Source organism: Tasmannia lanceolata, unplaced genomic scaffold (genome assembly GCF_043159265.1).
Source record: "Tasmannia lanceolata isolate RefF3 unplaced genomic scaffold, GAP_Taslan_0.1 ptg000003l, whole genome shotgun sequence".
Classification (NCBI taxonomy): Eukaryota; Viridiplantae; Streptophyta; class Magnoliopsida; order Canellales; family Winteraceae; genus Tasmannia; species Tasmannia lanceolata.
In genome coordinates, this window is record NW_027518680.1 from 4,233,041 (window position 1) to 4,250,434 (window position 17,394).

Sequence of the window (17,394 nt, forward strand, 5' to 3'; positions counted from 1 at the left end):
AAAAAAAAACAACAAAAACATCAAAAAACAACAAAAGCGTATTTCGAAAAGCTGTTTCGAACTACGTTGGCTTGATCCCTTTTCACAGGGTACGTAGGCAGCTTGGGATCGTCATCCCAAGTTCAGTCAAACCTTTTCAATAAAATCGTTCAAACTTTTCAATAAAATCCTTTAAACCCTTCAAAAAAATCATTTCAGCATCTGAAAATATCTTTCAAGCTTTTCTCAAAAATACAAAAAACCAAAATGGGCAAGGATGGTGATTGCCAGGTCACTCGGAGCCTTCTTTTCATTTCATTTCCGATTTTCATCGTGGTTTGCCGGTCTTATCGGTTTTCCGACGTTTTATCGGGTTTTGAGACGGGCGATGACGTAGCGTGGCCCCTTCACAGGGATTGTCCTCGCTGAGCCCAACGATAGGCTATGACGATCGTGAGACTTATCCGATCTTTAGCGGATCAGGATCACTGAGCTCGATTCCTTTAGAATCGCTCCCTGAGTCTATCGTATGTCCCATTTTCTTTTCCCTGGCATCCTGGGTTGGCGCATACCGTCTATTTTCTGATTCCTTTCTTTCCTCGCATCTTTTAGCTTATCATGTGTTTGTCTTTGGTTCCGTGTGTGTTTACTTTCAGCTTGCTTGTTCCTTGTGCGTTTAGTTTCACCTGCTTATTTACTTGCTTAGCTGTGACATTTATTGGCTTACTTATCATGATCATATGCTTAGCTGCAGATATTTACCGCTTTTCTGCTTATCATATCTGCTATTACTTGCTTAGCTGTAGTTGTGCATGCGGATGTTATTGCTTTCCTAGATGTGATGGGTTAGGAGTAGATGCGGTGAGTTAGGATTTGGATGTTTATCTTCTTTTACCCATCCTCGGGTCATGCATGCTTATATAGACGTTTCTTCGGGGGTGCTCGTTCCCATTTCACATGATTTTAGCCCAAAACTTTTCAAAATTAATTAAAAATGGCATAAGAGACCAGGTGCTCGTACTTGGGCGAATTGGGGGCGCTTAACACCTTCCCCATTCGTCATCAGGCACGGACTTTTGTATCTCTGGTTATCCGTTGCAACAGAGTATTTCATGGGATCCAAGGCCTACTTCCTTGGATGGCGACTCTTTTTTGTTATAGGGACATCTTGGTTCCGGACTAGTCCTTAATATCGAGAGGTATCTCATTTGTATCGCCACCCATGCTGTGAGTGGCATCATTTCGAGAGTTCCTTGGTAGAGCTCTCCTGCACATTGTGGAGATCTTGGAGGATCGGCGAGGGATCTCGCGTCCCTCGTCGCCCAATTCGTCCTTGGGATCAGGGTCCACAGAGGGTTAGGATCAACCTATTGAAATGATTTTTGAGGCAACACCTATTTAGCCTGTGGGCCATCTAATGGACGGTTTGGATCATCCCACGGTGCCGGCCATACCGCCCTCGTCAAAATCCAGTGATAACATTTCCCAAAATAAGCAACTGTTTGAATTTGCGGGTGACCCGCGGGCCGCGCAGGTCACCTAAATTCTGACCCGCAAAAATGCGGGTCATTTCCTCACCCGACCCGTGTGACCCGCACCCGCATCACCCGCGGGTTGACCCGGCCCGACCCACCCGTTTGCCAGGTCTAATCAGTACATTGTGATACAATGTGGCGCCCACTATGACATAGCGGATAACATCTTTGTCCTTTGATTGACCCAAATTGTTCACTGAATACGCTCTTTGATTCTCCCTGTGGCCCAAAAGAAGAAAAAAAATCAGGTTGATCTCTCAATCATAAGATTCAATAATGTGTATTATTGTTTTTCACTACTCATGTTTAACAACAAAAATTACGTATTATTGAATGTTAGGATTAGATTATTGCCCTATTTTTGTACCATAAGAGATCCAAAGCAAGGCCTATTAAGTGAGCGGTTTAGATCAATCAAAGGTGGGACCCACTTTGCTGTAATGGGGTGAGGAAATTTTCTTGGCAATTTCTCATAGGCCACGGTTGGATACCCACAAGATTAAGATTTGGATTTAGTTCATATTTTGAACTGGAACAGATCCTTTAGATTTCCAAATCAGCTACGACAGTGCAAAAAATTCTAATTTTGAAATCTATTCTACGAGACATTATTTGGAAATCAATATTTGTGGCAACTTCCTTCACCGTCGCTGCTCCTCGACGTTGCTCCAACAGCAACGTGACATCCCTCCCTCCCTCTCTTTCTCTCTCTCTCTTAAAACATGATCCTGAAGATGATTGATGTAGTTTGTATCCAAAACTCAAATCCAAATTGAAATACAAATGCATAGGTATCCAAATGGGCCCATAAAGTCATTTCGCGGCTCACTTTTGCAGGATAGAGCAGCCACACCTGCTCAAATTATACCAGATTTTGTCTTATTCATTTAATGCATATAAGTTGGTCACTCTCTCCTGCAAAAGTGAGCTGCTGCGGAATTGCCGAGCAAATCCCTCTTATCAATTGCTCATTTTGATTCACTCGTGTCCATCACATCAGGCATTTCGCGGATGGGCTTTTGCATGTGAGAACAGCCTGACATGCTCACTTTTCAGTAGATTTTGTCTTCATTCACCAGGTGGCTGCTCTCACATGCAATAGCCCATCCGCGAAATGCCTTTCGTGATGGACGCTAGCAAATCCCTTTTTATTAATTGTTTATTGGCAAGCCGTTTGATTGAACAATCAGGATCATCCAATATTAAGTGTGATATCCTCGTCATGCTATCTCATACAAGAAAAGTCAACCAAATGAACTGTGGGGATCACACTATATTGTATTGATGGGCCCAGATCAGGCTTCTCACAGGCGTCTCATATTAAGATTTGTCATACTATCAATGCCTCAGGTCTCCTTCACGGCTGCCCCTACCGAAATGAGCCACAATTTCCAGGCTAGAATCCTTGAGGTTAAGATATAGGTTGGTTGGTTGGGGAGTGGGGTCCACGTGAGTTAAAGAGTTGTACCATCACCAAATGAACCCTGAACTCTGGAGGACGGAAATACCACAACCTTTTCTGCTTTATTTCAGAACTCAGCGCCACAGAAAAATACGGGTTTTCAGAAGAGGTCTTCTAGTTTCCTCACTTGCTCTCTATCTAAAACAAGAGTGGGTGTAGTTTGACAATTTGCAAATAGAGGTATCACATTTGAGTGCATTTTGCAAATCAAGTCATTCCACCAATTTGTAGATTGTTTTTTACTCAGAAAAGACCAAAATATTCATATATGTGAAACCTAAAATTAAAAAAATTACCTTTTAAAAAGACCAAGATATCCACTAAGACAGTTATGGGTGCGTTCAGCTACCAAGAAATTTTTTTCAGGATAAATCGGTGTCTCCAAGTGGAGATGAGGGTGAAGTGGTTAAAAAGTCATGAAACTAGTCTTCAGTGATGAGAATTGGTCAAAATCGGGAAATGATAAATGCGGCCCTTTTCATCACATGGGATACCTGACTGCAGTGTACGTGGCAATCAAATCCGTTGAATCTTTCTGACGGGAAGTACATCAACCCCTCTGCAGTTATTAATACCTTTATGCTGGGTGTCCCAAGTGATGAAAAGGGGCGCATTTATCATCCTAAAAATTAGGAAACAATCGATCGGATTTTGAGTAGAGTTTCTTGTTTCGTCATTTTTAGCCCTTCTCACCCCTTGGAAAGTCTAGTTTTCCGAGTGCCTAATACAGGAACAAGATTCTTCAACCTCAACCTTGTCAGTTGGGTGGAACAAACTAGCATGAAAGTCAGTCTCAAGCGGCATATGAACGGAAGCAAGCGAGAAAGAAAGCATCTCTCCCCTTTTTTGTTTACGGATTCTCTTCTCTTTGGAATCAGTAAAAGAAAGAATATCTTCCTTTGGTATTGAAGCAAGCAAGTAATATGAATCTCCGGAAGCTAATACAGGAACAAGATTCTTTGACTGGTACCTTAGGTCGGTTTTCAATATTTCTTTCAGCTATGAGTTCAGGAGCTCTATAGCTCTTGACTTTAGGTGCCAGCGCAAGCCCAACCTTAGTTTGAGTTTTTGATTTTACTGAGCCCAAGTAGGATTTGAACCTACATCTAGTCATCCCTTGTGTTTTAGAAAACTGGCTCAGACTTCAAGTAAGGTACCTTAAGCACATGGAGGCGCCAGTTTATCATGAAAAAAAATAATCCATGGTAGCCAAACATGCACTATATGTTTTGAAAGAATTTATATGGTGCCCGACCGTCAGACAACAAGGGCAGAGAGAGAGAGAACCCCTCCACCCTTGATTTCCGATCCAGCAAAAGCTACTTTTTTTTTTACTTTTTGCTGGATCAGAAATCAAGGGCGGGGAGTTTTCTCTCTCTCTCTCTCCGCCCTTATTGTTTGACAGTCGGGGCATCATATAATTTCTCATGTTTTGATAGGGTAGGTCCCACACCCTTGATTCAAAACATAGCATTGACAGTCGTGGATATTTTGGTCTATTTATAAGATAGTTTTGTGTGTTCACATATAGGGACATTTTGATCCTTTTATCAGTCAAAAAAATCCACCCGGATACTATGGTCAAAGATTGGTGGCATGGCCAAAGTATCATTCAAGAGTTTGAGTTGAGTTCAATCACATGTGATTACTATTTACAAATTGTCAAACTAGAACACCCTTTTTTGCAAATAAATCAAAGTAAAACACTTCTTTTGCCAAAAATACCCTTTTTTTTAACAAAGCAATGAAGCAGAGCACTTTCCGCTCCTCGTTAAGACAGCACTCAGACGCCCTAAAGATGCGTCTCCTTATATCACTCCGTCAAAGCCAAATACGCCAAACAGGGGCATATAATTTTCTCCCAAAACTAAAAACCCTACTCCATTTTAGCTTGGACTTGGTTTCTCTTCTTTTCTTATCTCTCATTTTCCTCTGCTTCTTTCTCTCTCCCCTGTTTTTTTCCGACGATCTAACGAGATGGGAGAGGAAAAATCGAAATCTAGCGGAGTCTGGCCCACTGTCAAGCCATTCGTTAATGGTGGAACTGCTGGAATGCTTGCCACTTGCGTTATACAACCTGTTGATATGATCAAGGTATTTCAACTTTTTTTTTTGGTATTTCTTTGATTTTTCCTTGATGGGTTTTCTAGAAATGGATCAGTTTTTACAAGAAAATGATTTTTTTGGGGGGTCTGTGGTGATTGGTCAGATGGGTATTTTCTCATTTGGTGTTTTTGATTGAATGAGAGATGGGTTCTCTAGGGTTGATGTTTTTGTGTGAGTATTGAATTGATCTTGATTTATTTGCTCTTTTTTTTTTAATATTCCTTTTAGGTGAGAATTCAACTGGGTCAAGGATCGGCTGGATACATCTCTCGGACCATGCTCCGTGAAGAGGGTCTTGGCGCCTTTTATAAGGTTTGGTCTGAAAACGTGATGAATGTTCTTTTGCTTCTTCTTTTTTTCTAGTGTTTTTGTGTTTTTTTTTTGGTTTAGATTTCAGTTGGGTATGGCGGTATTTATTGATATGTCAATGAATCATGGTATAAAGGTTTTGGATCTGGTATTTGTTATGAATTGGAAGCAGCTAAGAAGGTGAATCTTCTAATTTGATGTCATTCAGAACTGGATTTGAAACTCAAATGAAGAAATCAGTAAAACTTTTGCTCTAATGGAGATTATGTTTTAGCGTGAGCATTCTGAGTTAAAGTCCATTTGGACAATTGAGGTGGAAAATTTGAGAATCATTATTTCCAATTTTCAAAATTTTACATTACGAGCATTCTCTAGCGTGTTTTTTTTTTTTTCTCTTGAATTTAGTTTGGGTAGCGAATGCGAGTCTCTTGAATCATCTCCCTGCTCAGTTATCCGTGGATTTGAGTTATCATTGTTCCTCCTTGTCCTCTCTCTCTCTCTCTCTCTCTCTCTCTCCAAGTTTGAGGAGTTTCCAAGTCAATCCTTCTTTTGAGGAGTTTGTTGATGTTGTACAAAGGAGGAATTCCAGTGATTCTAAGTTTTCCACTTTATCCAATTGCTGATTTTTAAGGCATCTCCTTATATTCTAACTCTCAACAGAAAACTGATATTGGTTTTCTGAGACATATCAAGAGGTGCTCTAGTCAATGTGGAGTTTGGAGTGTCTACCTTCATTGCATAGAATATATGCACTTGCTAATTCGAGCCAGCAAGCTTATCTTTTTGTGCCCCCACCCCACCACCACCACCACCCCAATCCTACATAACAAGACATCCAAGAAGTCTTTTGGCTATTTTTATGAAAATGTTGGCACCGCCTTTTCATGATTGCCCTTGTTCTTCCATCATATTTTAGTTCTATCCATCCTTTGTCAGTGATACCAAGATTCGTAGCTGCATTCGTTTAGTGATAGAACTATGGAAAAAGGCTTGGCATAGAAAGCCAAGAGTTTTCTCCTCAACAATGGAAAGCCAAGATTCCTTAATTGCATCCTTAATGGGGAATTCTAACTTGCATTCATTTAGTAATAGAACTATGGAAAAGGACTTGAAATGGAAAGCCAAGAGTCCTCTCCTCAACAATGTACCCACCTCAACAATGGAACCTCTATACTTGATATGTTCCTGAAGATTTTGTTGTACCTAGCTGACCATGTTATCATCTTGAAGATCTTGTTATACCTAGTTGACCACTTTGTCCAAATAATATATGTGCAAGATCAACAGAGAGATATCATAAATGCTTAGCTAGTATTTTTCTTTGGTTTCTTTACGCTCCATTTCTTTCGACAAGAAATGGGTGTAAAACAAATTTTTCGCCCATTTTTCCACTTAAAAAAGGGCATAAATTTGTTTTTCTCCTCTATTACATCGAAAGAAACAGAGCCTTTTTGAAATATAGTAGTCTAGTTGGGACAATAGAAATGAAATTAAATATGAGAGCCAAAAACTTTGATGTGTATCTCTAAAGAAAAGAAACCTAAAAACTTTGATGTGTATCTCTAAAGAAAAGAAACCTAAAAGCTTCGATGTGTATCTCTAATTTGCTACAATTTATATTGGAAGATGATTCTAGGAGTGTTTTTTTCCATTTATAATGTGCTAAAGAAATCTGATAGTCTGCTCGCTATTGAAGATTTTATGAGTTTTTGAAAAAGGGGTTACATGGGCTGTCATAATAATCGATTTGGAGAACCATGAGATGCATTGCAGGTCCAATTAAGAATGAATAGGAGATCGAGAGCTTTCTGAGAGAATCTTCACACGGAATATTGACTAAAGGAGGGTCCTAGACCAGCTTTATGGGCTGATGTTGTCTAAACACACGATGCGTGATAAGTTTGTAAAATGTACTTCTACTGAAAACATGTTTGTCTTAGCTACCTTTGATAGCAAGTGACCATTCCATTTTGTGAGCTTGCTATCTACGCACCCCTAGAGGAGTGACAACTAACTCTTAACAAATCAAAAAAATCCTCGAACCTTACTTGAGTTTTTCTAAATACAAGGTGTAGAAACTTTTAAAGTTTAAGTAACATTATATGCTTAATTCTCTAATTGTTTCTTGCTTCTAAATACAAGGTGTAGAAACTTTTAAGTTTTTCTAAAGGTTATGTAACATTATACGATTAATTCTCTCATTGTTTCTTGTTTCTAAATACAAGGTGTAGATACTTTTACATACCAAATTACCAATTACCATTATATGTTTGCTAGTACATTATGTGAAGCATCATTTCTTCGCATAATTTTAAATAGACTACTCATCAACCTGTTCAGGTTTGAACCTGCCCTCCACTTTCATGCAGAGAACTTTTTTTACTGTATCTAAACTACATTTTTCTGGAGTAGGGGCTGTCAGCTGGATTGCTCAGGCAAGCTACATACACAACTGCACGACTTGGATCTTTCAGGTGAGACATCTCTGCACTTGAAATACAAATTTATGAAAATTGCATGATATGATACATGGTGTTTTATCTTATATTAATGTTTTTGTATACGTTGAACGGGCTTGAAAGGTTGGTAAATAATTTGTTCCCGGTTTCATGTGGGGAGCTTTTTTGTTATCTTTTATTGCCCCCAGTAGTTCTTTTTAAAGTTAGCACTTTTTATATTGAGGGGATTTCTTAGATGAAAAAATGTTTATCCTTGTAGATCTTAGGCTCTTTTTTTTTTCTTTTAACTGGTTATTTTCTTCTTTGTGTTCTTTCATTACCACTTTCTGAGGGACCAGTATAAGTGCTTTAGGTGTTTTATTTTATTCATAGGGCTATAATTGTCATTTGATTCGTTTTTGGGGTTAGAGGACAGTTTTGTATAGGTCATTATCAAATATTTCCTTGTGAAATGGGAAGCTCACTTCCCTAGTAACTTGATTTGGAAGCTAAGTTCTTCTCGCTTCCCAAATATAAGGGAAGCAAGCTTCCTACCCATTTACACTACCTATTTAGGTGATTGTTTTTTCCTAAATGAGGATTTTGGCCTTTTGATAATGCCGAATGGGCGTATTTAAAAAGAGTTATTTAAAAAAAAAAAACTCATCCTACGTTTCTAATGGAACTTACATGAATCTTTTTCCAAAAACTTTACATTAAATCTAGATGAATAAAACAAAGAAAGTTTTAAATCCTTAAAATGTGTAATTCTAATCATCCACGAAACTTTATTTACTACTTGGAATTCCTACCGATACTAACCCTTCCTCCCTTACGTACAATAACCTTATTCGTTATACACACTTTTTATTCGCTTCCAATGAGGCTCACCACATGCTTCATGTTAGCTTCCAAGGATGATTCCCATGCGTTTCCTTTTTACCTTCTTTAAAGATTTCCGCTTCTCGCTTCCCTCTTCCACTTTCCTCATCGCGCCTCGCATTCACTTCCGAGTGTCAACTCTTTTTTTTCTGAATGGTCGTCATTTTATAGATAGAAAATAGAGAGACCAATATGGTCATACATCAGTGAAGAAATACAAGATAGAGAAAGCAAATAGATGACATAAAGGAACATGATGACAAATGAAACAAGGAGCCACATCCCCTCAAGGTGGTAAATCATCAAATAATTCCACTTCCTCCTTGGAAGTACCCGACTCCTGACAAGTCTATCTGCAACATCGTTAGAGGACCTCTTAACATGACGGAAAGATAGGTTCATTGCTCCCATCCAGTCACGAATCTCAACAAAAGGGTGATCAAGTCTCCAAGGGCATTCGTGCACACCACTGAGCCATCTAATCACATTGATATAGTCCCCCTCCACCACTGTTTTATCCTCCCTCTCTGCTGCAAATAATTTTATTCCTTGGCGAGCAGCTCTCACCTCCGCCTCACTAGCATATCGGCAATACCAAATGGTCCGTGAAAGCCCAAATCACAGACCTTGCATGATCTCTCAAAACCCCACCAATACCAGCCGAGCCAGGGTTTCCAAAACTCGATCCATCAAAGTTAAACGTTAGGCAGCCCACTGGAGGGGTTCCCAAGCCAACAAGATCTTGGTGCGCCGCTCGTTGCTCATACAAATCTCCTGCCACCCATTCCAAAGGTCGTAAGCGGATACAAACTTAAAGCACAGGAGAATTCTCTTCCATGAGATAACAAGGGCGCCACTTTATAGTAAAGAAAAGTGGCATTTTTAGAGCATTTTTAGAGCTACCCTCAAACACTCTAGTATTCCTTTTTTTCCATAGTACCCACAAGATTGCCATTAATGACACATTCCAAAGAATTTTGTCTTTCTTCTTCCACTGGACGGACGTCCACCCCTCCAAGACATCAATAAGCTTGGAGGGGGAAGACCCAAGATAGCCCAAACCTTCTAAGAATACGTCTCCACATCTCCCTGGCCACCCTCCAAAAAAAATATGGTATGCCGATCATAGTTACCGGATTCGCCATCGCCCTTGGATCCGCGATCCGGGGTCGCACGATCCCAAACGTGGTTCGCTAGCGACCCAGATCACCAAAAATGACGAACTGCGGCGACCCGCAGGAGAGAAAGAAAGAGATGCATATAGACTAAGAGAAAGATGGAGAGAGAGCTACAAATTTTATATATTTTGGGTTGAATTGGAACTAAAGCTTTATTTTTGAAAAAAATATGTAGGGCATACATGAGGTTTTTTTTTTTTTTTTTATTAAATGGATGTAGTATGGACTATGGAAGTATATTATATATTCCAACGAGAACTTTCTTTTTGAAAAAATACGAATGACATACATGAGGTTTTTATATTTTGTGTATTAAATGTATATAGTATGTACTATGGAATGACATTCTTGTAGAAATACATGAAATTATATATATATATATATATATATATATATATATATATATATATATATATATACACCCTCATCGTACCGCATACCGGGCTGCCATCGTACCCCGTACCCGTTCCCGTTCCATGTACCGGAACGAACCGCGTTCCAGGTAACATTGAATTGCCGATTTCCCTGCCTCTATACAAAGAGTACAGTGGTCAATGACCAACATCTCCCTTTTGCGAAGGAAGTTGACGGTATGGATTCTATTTTGAAAGGCAGCCCATCCAAAGAAGCATACCCTGGGCGGCACCTGGAAGGTCCATACTCTAGCAACTTTGGAAGATGCGGGACTAGACACAAGGTGATGGTAAAATGATTTTACCATGAACACCCCTGAAGAGTTCTAGATTCAAACCCGTTTATCCTCACTGTCCATCTTTATGTAAAACCTTTTCAAAAAATCTCATTAGACTCTCAACCGACTTAAGCTCTCTATCAAAAAAGTTCCTTCTGAATGCCAAGGACCATACCGCATTTGAGTCTCCTCTCTCAAAGCAGTCACTCACAAAACTATCCTTGGCAGTTGCTTCAGTGAATAGATTGGGGAATAACTCCTTAAGCGGAAGCTGCAAACACCAAATATCATGCCAGAACCTAACTTGGAGCGAAATCATTGTTTGTGAATAGTTCAAATCCTACGCAGCTTTCGAAGCTTTAAAGACCTCCCAGTTGGTCTAAAATCACCACCTCAAGTTTTTGATATCATTGTTTCAACACGGACACACCCGAGGACACACCCGAGTCGACTCCGTTTTACCTTGGTCGAGTTCTCGTCCGAGACTGCATTTTGCCCTACCAAGTCAATTAAAAATCCTTTGACTCTCTTGAGTTATGACCGCTTCAATGAGTACTCAGCCGTGACGCACAGCTTCGTGTCTACTAGGCTTTACTTTGGCCATGTTTTAGCCCATATCTGTGTTTTGAACCACTGCTCGAAATTTGTCCTTTCTTAAACCCGCATGATGTTTACATGAGTACAGCGAAGCTGACAGGATTGTATTCTGTAGTTTTAGTTTTAGATATTTTCTTTAGTTGCTGACTCCATCTTTGCTTTCTACACTGGCTAGATCCCAATGTTCAGATTGCTCAGACTTCAAACACTTACATCTATCAGAGGCCTTTGAAGGCATGTGATTTTTGTTCTTTACTTTTGAGCAAGGGCCCACATTAATTTCCTTAGAAATCCTTTTACTACTTTGTTCTTAACTTTGAGCAAGGGTCACATTAATTTCCATTGAAATAATCCTTTTACTACTTTGTTCTTTACTTTGGAGCAAGGGTCACATTAATTCCCATTGAAATAATCCTTTTACTACTTTGTTCTTTACTTTGGAGCAAGGGTCACATTAATTTCCTTAGAAATTATCCTTTTATTACTAATAAATTGAAGCGCACCTGGTTTACATTTTCCAAACAGATGTCTTTTTTTCTGAAATGCTTTGTGGAGTAAGGAAGATCCCAATTGAAGAGAATCCCAATCATCAAAGCTTATGTAACCTAGTAATGGAAACCGGCCATGAACATATACCTACTTTACAAAACTAAGACTAGGGATAACCAAAAATAAAGTCTTATAAATGCTAGATGGGATTTGCTAGGGTCCATCCCAAAAGGCATTTCGCAGCTGGTCTGTCGCATGTCAGACCTGCCACCTTGTGAATGGAGACAAAATCTTTTGTCTCCATTCACGAGGTGGGTGGTCTGACATGCAACAGACCAGCCTTGAAATGCCTTTTGCGATGGACGCTAGCAATACCTTTATCGCATTAATAATTCAACACATTGGGTGTACAATGTTTTGGCATACAATCTTTTCTATTAAAAATTGCAACATAGGGCATGAAGTGTCCCAACTCCCAATATAACTTTATGAGTAATACTCGATTTGCGACATGTGTCTAGGTTTTCCCTAGGCTTGACAAAAGTAAGACTTGGGATAACTGAAACTAAGCCTTATAAATGCTGGATGCTGCCATTAAAAAAAACTAGATGCCCATTTATTGCGTTAATAATTCAGTGCATTGGACGTACAAAGTTTTTCTATTTAAAATTGCAACAGGGGATATGAAGTGTTCCAATATACCTTGATGAGTAATAAGGACATGATTCAGCCATTCAAAAAAAATCGACATGATTCTATTTTATAATGCCACCTGGACACTTTGTCAGTATGTGTCCTAGAGTGTTGTGTGGTGGAATGTCAAACTATCCTTGGTGTCAAAAAACTAAAAAGAGATGTCTAGGTTGTAGTTGCACAGATCTCTCTCTCTCTCTCTCTCTCTCTCTCTCTCTCTCTCTCTCTCTCTCTCTCTCTCTCTCTCTCTCAAAAGAAAGCCAAGTCCATCATGAAAGCAAATAACATTGATACATGTCCTTTGGAACTAATGCATAGTGATGGATTCTTGTGTTAATCATCAATGAAGAGGTGAAAATGTGTTTGGAAATCCTATTCTTACAATGAATGCTCGGATTGGCCTACCTTTCAGAGTCCAATTTTTTACAGATATATTTCCTTCATCCTTTTGTTTCATGTGCTTTTATAGAAAGTTTTTGTAGACTACTTTATTTTCTCAGCGCTCTAGATTTATCTAATGGTTGCCCATTTCCCATGGATGAAGATTTAACCCTTGACGCTGTTTTTGTTATTCATTTCTTAGCCGTGATTGAACATGTATACTGCATGCAAGCATGTTTCAGATTTCTTAACATTGCAACTCCTATGCGATAATTTCTTTATTAGCTAGTAACAATGACTTGTATCATGCTGCTTAGGATTTTGACAAACAAAGCAATTGTTGCGAATGATGGGAAACCACTACCTCTCTATCAAAAAGCCCTTTGCGGGCTTACAGCTGGCGCAATTGGAGCATGTTTCGGAAGTCCGGCTGATTTGGCGCTCATTCGTATGCAAGCTGATGCCACGTTACCTGCCGCCCAACGCCGTAATTACACAAATGCATTCCATGCATTGTATCGTATTGTTGCTGATGAAGGGGTTCTGGCACTCTGGAAAGGTGCTGGTCCTACAGTAGTGAGAGCAATGGCGTTGAATATGGGGATGCTCGCCTCTTATGATCAAAGTGTTGAGCTTTTCAAGGATTCTCTTGGTTTTGGTGAAGCTAGTACAGTAGTGGGTAAGATTCTTAACCATTTATCTCTGTGTATATCGTTCTCCGCTAGAAAATGTTTGAATACTTAGTCATAGGCTTCATTCAAATATCTAGTGCAGTAATTAGATGCATGTTTTCCTCTCCTTAAGCAAGCAAACTGGTGCTGCATTGGATTTTGCGTTCAATTAATATAATTATGCCCTTCAGTGAACTGCTGAAGTTTTAAGATTTTATGGCATTCTTCTTTGGTAAAGCAACAGTACTGTGTAAGCCTCCTCGTAAACTTCTGAGCTTCTATGCTTAAACCTAATATAGTTACACTACATATGTTATAGCTTAATGTCAGCATGCCATTTTGCAATTTCATTTTTTTTTAATAATTTGCACAGTACTTTGAGAATGTTATATGCTCTCGACTCCCATTCTATGTAACGTTACATCCTGCACACTCAAGATGTAATCCTTTTTCATGTTGAATTTCTTCTTGATACAGTGACCCAACCATCTGTCATCTATTTATTTTATATTTTTCTGTTTCTGTGTTCTAGTCTTTACATACTGGGAAGCTGAAGAGTTCATGAATTGAGAAACTTGAATGAAATATAGAAAGTAGATTTTCTAAAATGATTGTTGTTACTTGTTAGTTTACTTCCGAGGAGGTAATCATGAGTTGGTAATTTGGTCTCTCTATGGTGCGTACTAAGTAGCATCTCTGCTAAAATTGAATTTGCTAGTCTATATTTGGTTTTGAACTTTTCCTTCAGTGCTCCCTTTTTTATATTTTTACCTCTGAGAATTTGTAGCTCTCGCATGGATCTTCCCTTGCACGTGTTGCCTTCTTTTTGTTTGCTTTTCCTTACCATTGAACTTCTGTTTCTGTTAGTCTTATATTTGTGTAACATCATTTTTTGTTCAATTTGTATGAAAGGATGTGTAAAAAGATAGGTGGTAATTCATACAATGGCCAGTGTATCTGTAGGTCTGCATCAAAATTTGAATAGAATTTGAAGGGACTGAAAACACGTAGTGTTTATATGAAAGATTGAAAGCCCGTAGTATGTCCAGTCCAGATTGAGTTTTGACCGGGGGGGTGAAACTCGGGTCGGGTTGAGGCCAACCCGACGAGGTTCGACCCGACCTGAGGAACCCTTTTTGCCAACCCGACCTGAGTTCAACCCGAGATTTTAAGCTTAAAAAATAAAAAAATTTATTAAAAATGTCAGGTTGACTCGGGGGTCGGGTTGCCCAAGCCCTCGACCCGAACCCGACCCAAACTCAACCCAACCCGACTTTTTTCGAGGTTGAACTCGCCGGGTTCGGGTTGAGCCCGCCCAAGTTGCACCAGTGCAGGGGTGGTGGGGCAAGGGTTTTCCAACTCAAGCAACTAAAGACCTTTAATTTGCCCAGGTTTAGCCATATTTGCGTTTTTGTTGGTGTCAAGTTGGTTTTCATCATATTTGCTTTTAGAATATTCGTACAATATTGGCGTTGCTTGTATCTCACCCGAGCGGCTGCAGCATCAAGCTTGGCTTAGCCTAATGTCCAGTTGATGTAAATGTTATGCTTTTGCCATCCCAGCTTCATATTTTCCGTTGATGGGGCTGGACGTGTACTTCATTCTCTTTATGTTATTTGATGGATTCTAGAGGATAAAAATATAAGGCCACGTTTGGATACCTCATGTTTTTGTATTTGGATTTGGATTTGAGTTTTGGATACAAAATACATCAATCATCCTCATGCTCATGTCTCGCTGCTGCAGCAGCAAGGGTGAAGTTAATTGCCACAAATTTTTATTTCCAAATAATGTCTTGCAGAACAGATTTGAAAATCGGATTTTTTTCACTGTTGTAGCTGATTTGGAAATCTAAGGGATCTGATCCAGTTCCAAACCTTAACTGCAAATGTGAGAAATCCAAATGTAAATCTCGTGGGTATCCAACCGTGGCCTAAAGGAAAGTTGGTGTCTCATTATGTACATTTAAGGGTGTCTTTCATTAAGGTTGGTTTGATTATGATGTCTTTTTTGGTTGCAGGAGCTAGTGCTGTTTCAGGATTCTTTGCAGCAGCTTGCAGTTTACCCTTTGATTATGTTAAAACCCAAATACAAAAAATGCAGCCTGATGCCTCTGGGAAATACCCATACACCGGCTCTTTTGACTGTGTCATGAAGACGATGAAAGCGGGCGGACCCTTAAAATTCTACACCGGATTTCCTGTTTACTGTGTTAGGATTGCCCCTCATGTCATGGTAAATTTATTTTTTGTCTTGCTTTGTTGTCTTGATAACTCACATCATTCAGCTTGCTTCCTGTTTGATTTATTGACTGTAAGGTGGGTTGTTCTGCAGATGACGTGGATATTCTTGAACCAAATCCAAAAGCTGCAAAAATCTGCTGGATTGTAGAGTTCCAACCAAGGAATTCATCGTCACTGGATTTGAGCTTTAACCATTACAATAAGATTTCGGCTCTGTAATGTAGTTGAGGCTGGTTTTGGCAATTTGATAACCTTCAATTACTTCAGGAGAATTTTTGCACATTTCATAGGATATAATAATATTTTGCAGTAGCTGCATCAGAATAATGCTGAAGTGGTTTATCTTTGGTAGCCTTGTAGCCACCATAGCCTTGAACTTGTTGTGTTTTAAAGTGATATTAGAAACTTTTGGCATCAATATTTGAATGATAGATTTCCACTTGATCCCTATTTACTATGACTATCATTCGGGAGACTTCATTTTGGGCTTGAAATCAGGTTACATATTGCAGCTTCTCTGCTCCAAGATCAAACTATTTGCAGGAACTTATTCACAGATTAAGGCGGGTTGTACTGCTGAAGATTCAGATGAGTATTACTTTTGGGTTTCCTTGGCATGTTGAGACTTTGTGTTGTTGGTAAGCTGGGACCAAATCAGAGGTCTCAAGGTTTCGGCACCATGAACCATCTGGTTGGGCAGGAGAGCTCTCAGCCTGCATTTTGCATCAGTCCATAATGACTTGAAACATGGAGTTCATCATTACAATTGATGACTATTCATGGCCTTTTCATTATTTTCTTTTTATGGGCTTTCATGTTTTCAACTGAGTATTCGATTGGTTAGTATATAGTGCAGAGTCTGATAAGTTGTTGGTTGCGTCGTTCAGGGTAATGTTGCAACTTGCAACTGCTTGATTAACCATTGCCTTAGAAACAATGATGGAGCATTTTTAAAATGGGGCTGTTATTTGTACTCACTTGGGTTGAGTGATGCTAGCCCTTTCCTTCCCCACCATCTTCAACCTAGATCATATTTACAGTGATCGAGACTGTTGATTCTGGTGAGCCTCAAAGTATCAATCGTATACATTTACCTTGGTGAAAAAGGACATGCTAATCGGATGGCTAGGATGTGCCCATTGACACTGAGGCCTACTGCTATCATTCAATTGCGTGATGCTAGTAAAATTATGAATAATGATATGCACACTCCCTTGGTTTGATTGTGGCACTTTATTTACTTCTAATTGACTTTTAGAGGATAGTACAGTTCGTCAGAAATTGCTAACAAGTTAACAATCAGTGCAAGTGTGAAACATGCTCCACAGGATTGATTTTATGTACTGATAATTGTGTTTTTTAAGGTACACATTTGTTAGTTGCACCATATTAGGGTTGAGATTTGCTGTAAATATGCATCGCCTGCTAAAATGATAGTAGTAGGTACCAAAAGTAGACTGCCAAGGTGTGGTTTGAGGTTCTCTGAAGAAACTCTCAGTGAGATGGTTGAAAGGCATGCATTCTCTTGTATCCTCCTAGCTTTCTTCAACTGACTACCTCCGCTTGTAAGTTCCATAGATGTTCAGGTTACATTACATTCGGTTAAAAACAGACAATAGAAAACCAGTGGAGTCGCTCCCTGTGGACTTTTCCATAACCAGAGTCAGCCTATGTCTCAGAGGTGAGATTAGGAACCTTAAAATTTTTATTAACAAACTAGTGGTACACCCGTGCACGATG

At 39.4% G+C, this 17,394-nt stretch overlaps 1 protein-coding gene across 1 annotated transcript; it reads left to right on the forward strand.

The window, feature by feature from the left end:
- Window positions 1-4,790: 4,790 nt before the first annotated feature.
- Window positions 4,791-16,098, forward strand: LOC143848313 (Mitochondrial substrate carrier family protein). The gene is made up of 6 exons (XM_077357225.1): window positions 4,791-5,070; window positions 5,311-5,394; window positions 7,804-7,865; window positions 13,058-13,419; window positions 15,432-15,646; window positions 15,746-16,098. Exons 1-6 carry the CDS (start codon window positions 4,954-4,956, stop codon window positions 15,800-15,802), a joined length of 897 nt encoding a protein of 298 aa, XP_077213340.1. The 5' UTR covers window positions 4,791-4,953; the 3' UTR covers window positions 15,803-16,098.
- Window positions 16,099-17,394: the final 1,296 nt, after the last annotated feature.

Bases quoted from the DNA above. Each gene is read 5' to 3' on its own strand.
- LOC143848313 (XM_077357225.1), top strand. From the start codon at position 4,954: ATGGGAGAGGAAAAATCGAAATCTAGCGGAGTCTGGCCCACTGTCAAG. The intron at 13,420-15,431 runs GTAAGATTCTTA...TTTTGGTTGCAG, and splicing joins TGAAGCTAGTACAGTAGTGG to GAGCTAGTGCTGTTTCAGGA. The intron at 15,647-15,745 runs GTAAATTTATTT...GTTGTTCTGCAG, and splicing joins GGATTGCCCCTCATGTCATG to ATGACGTGGATATTCTTGAA.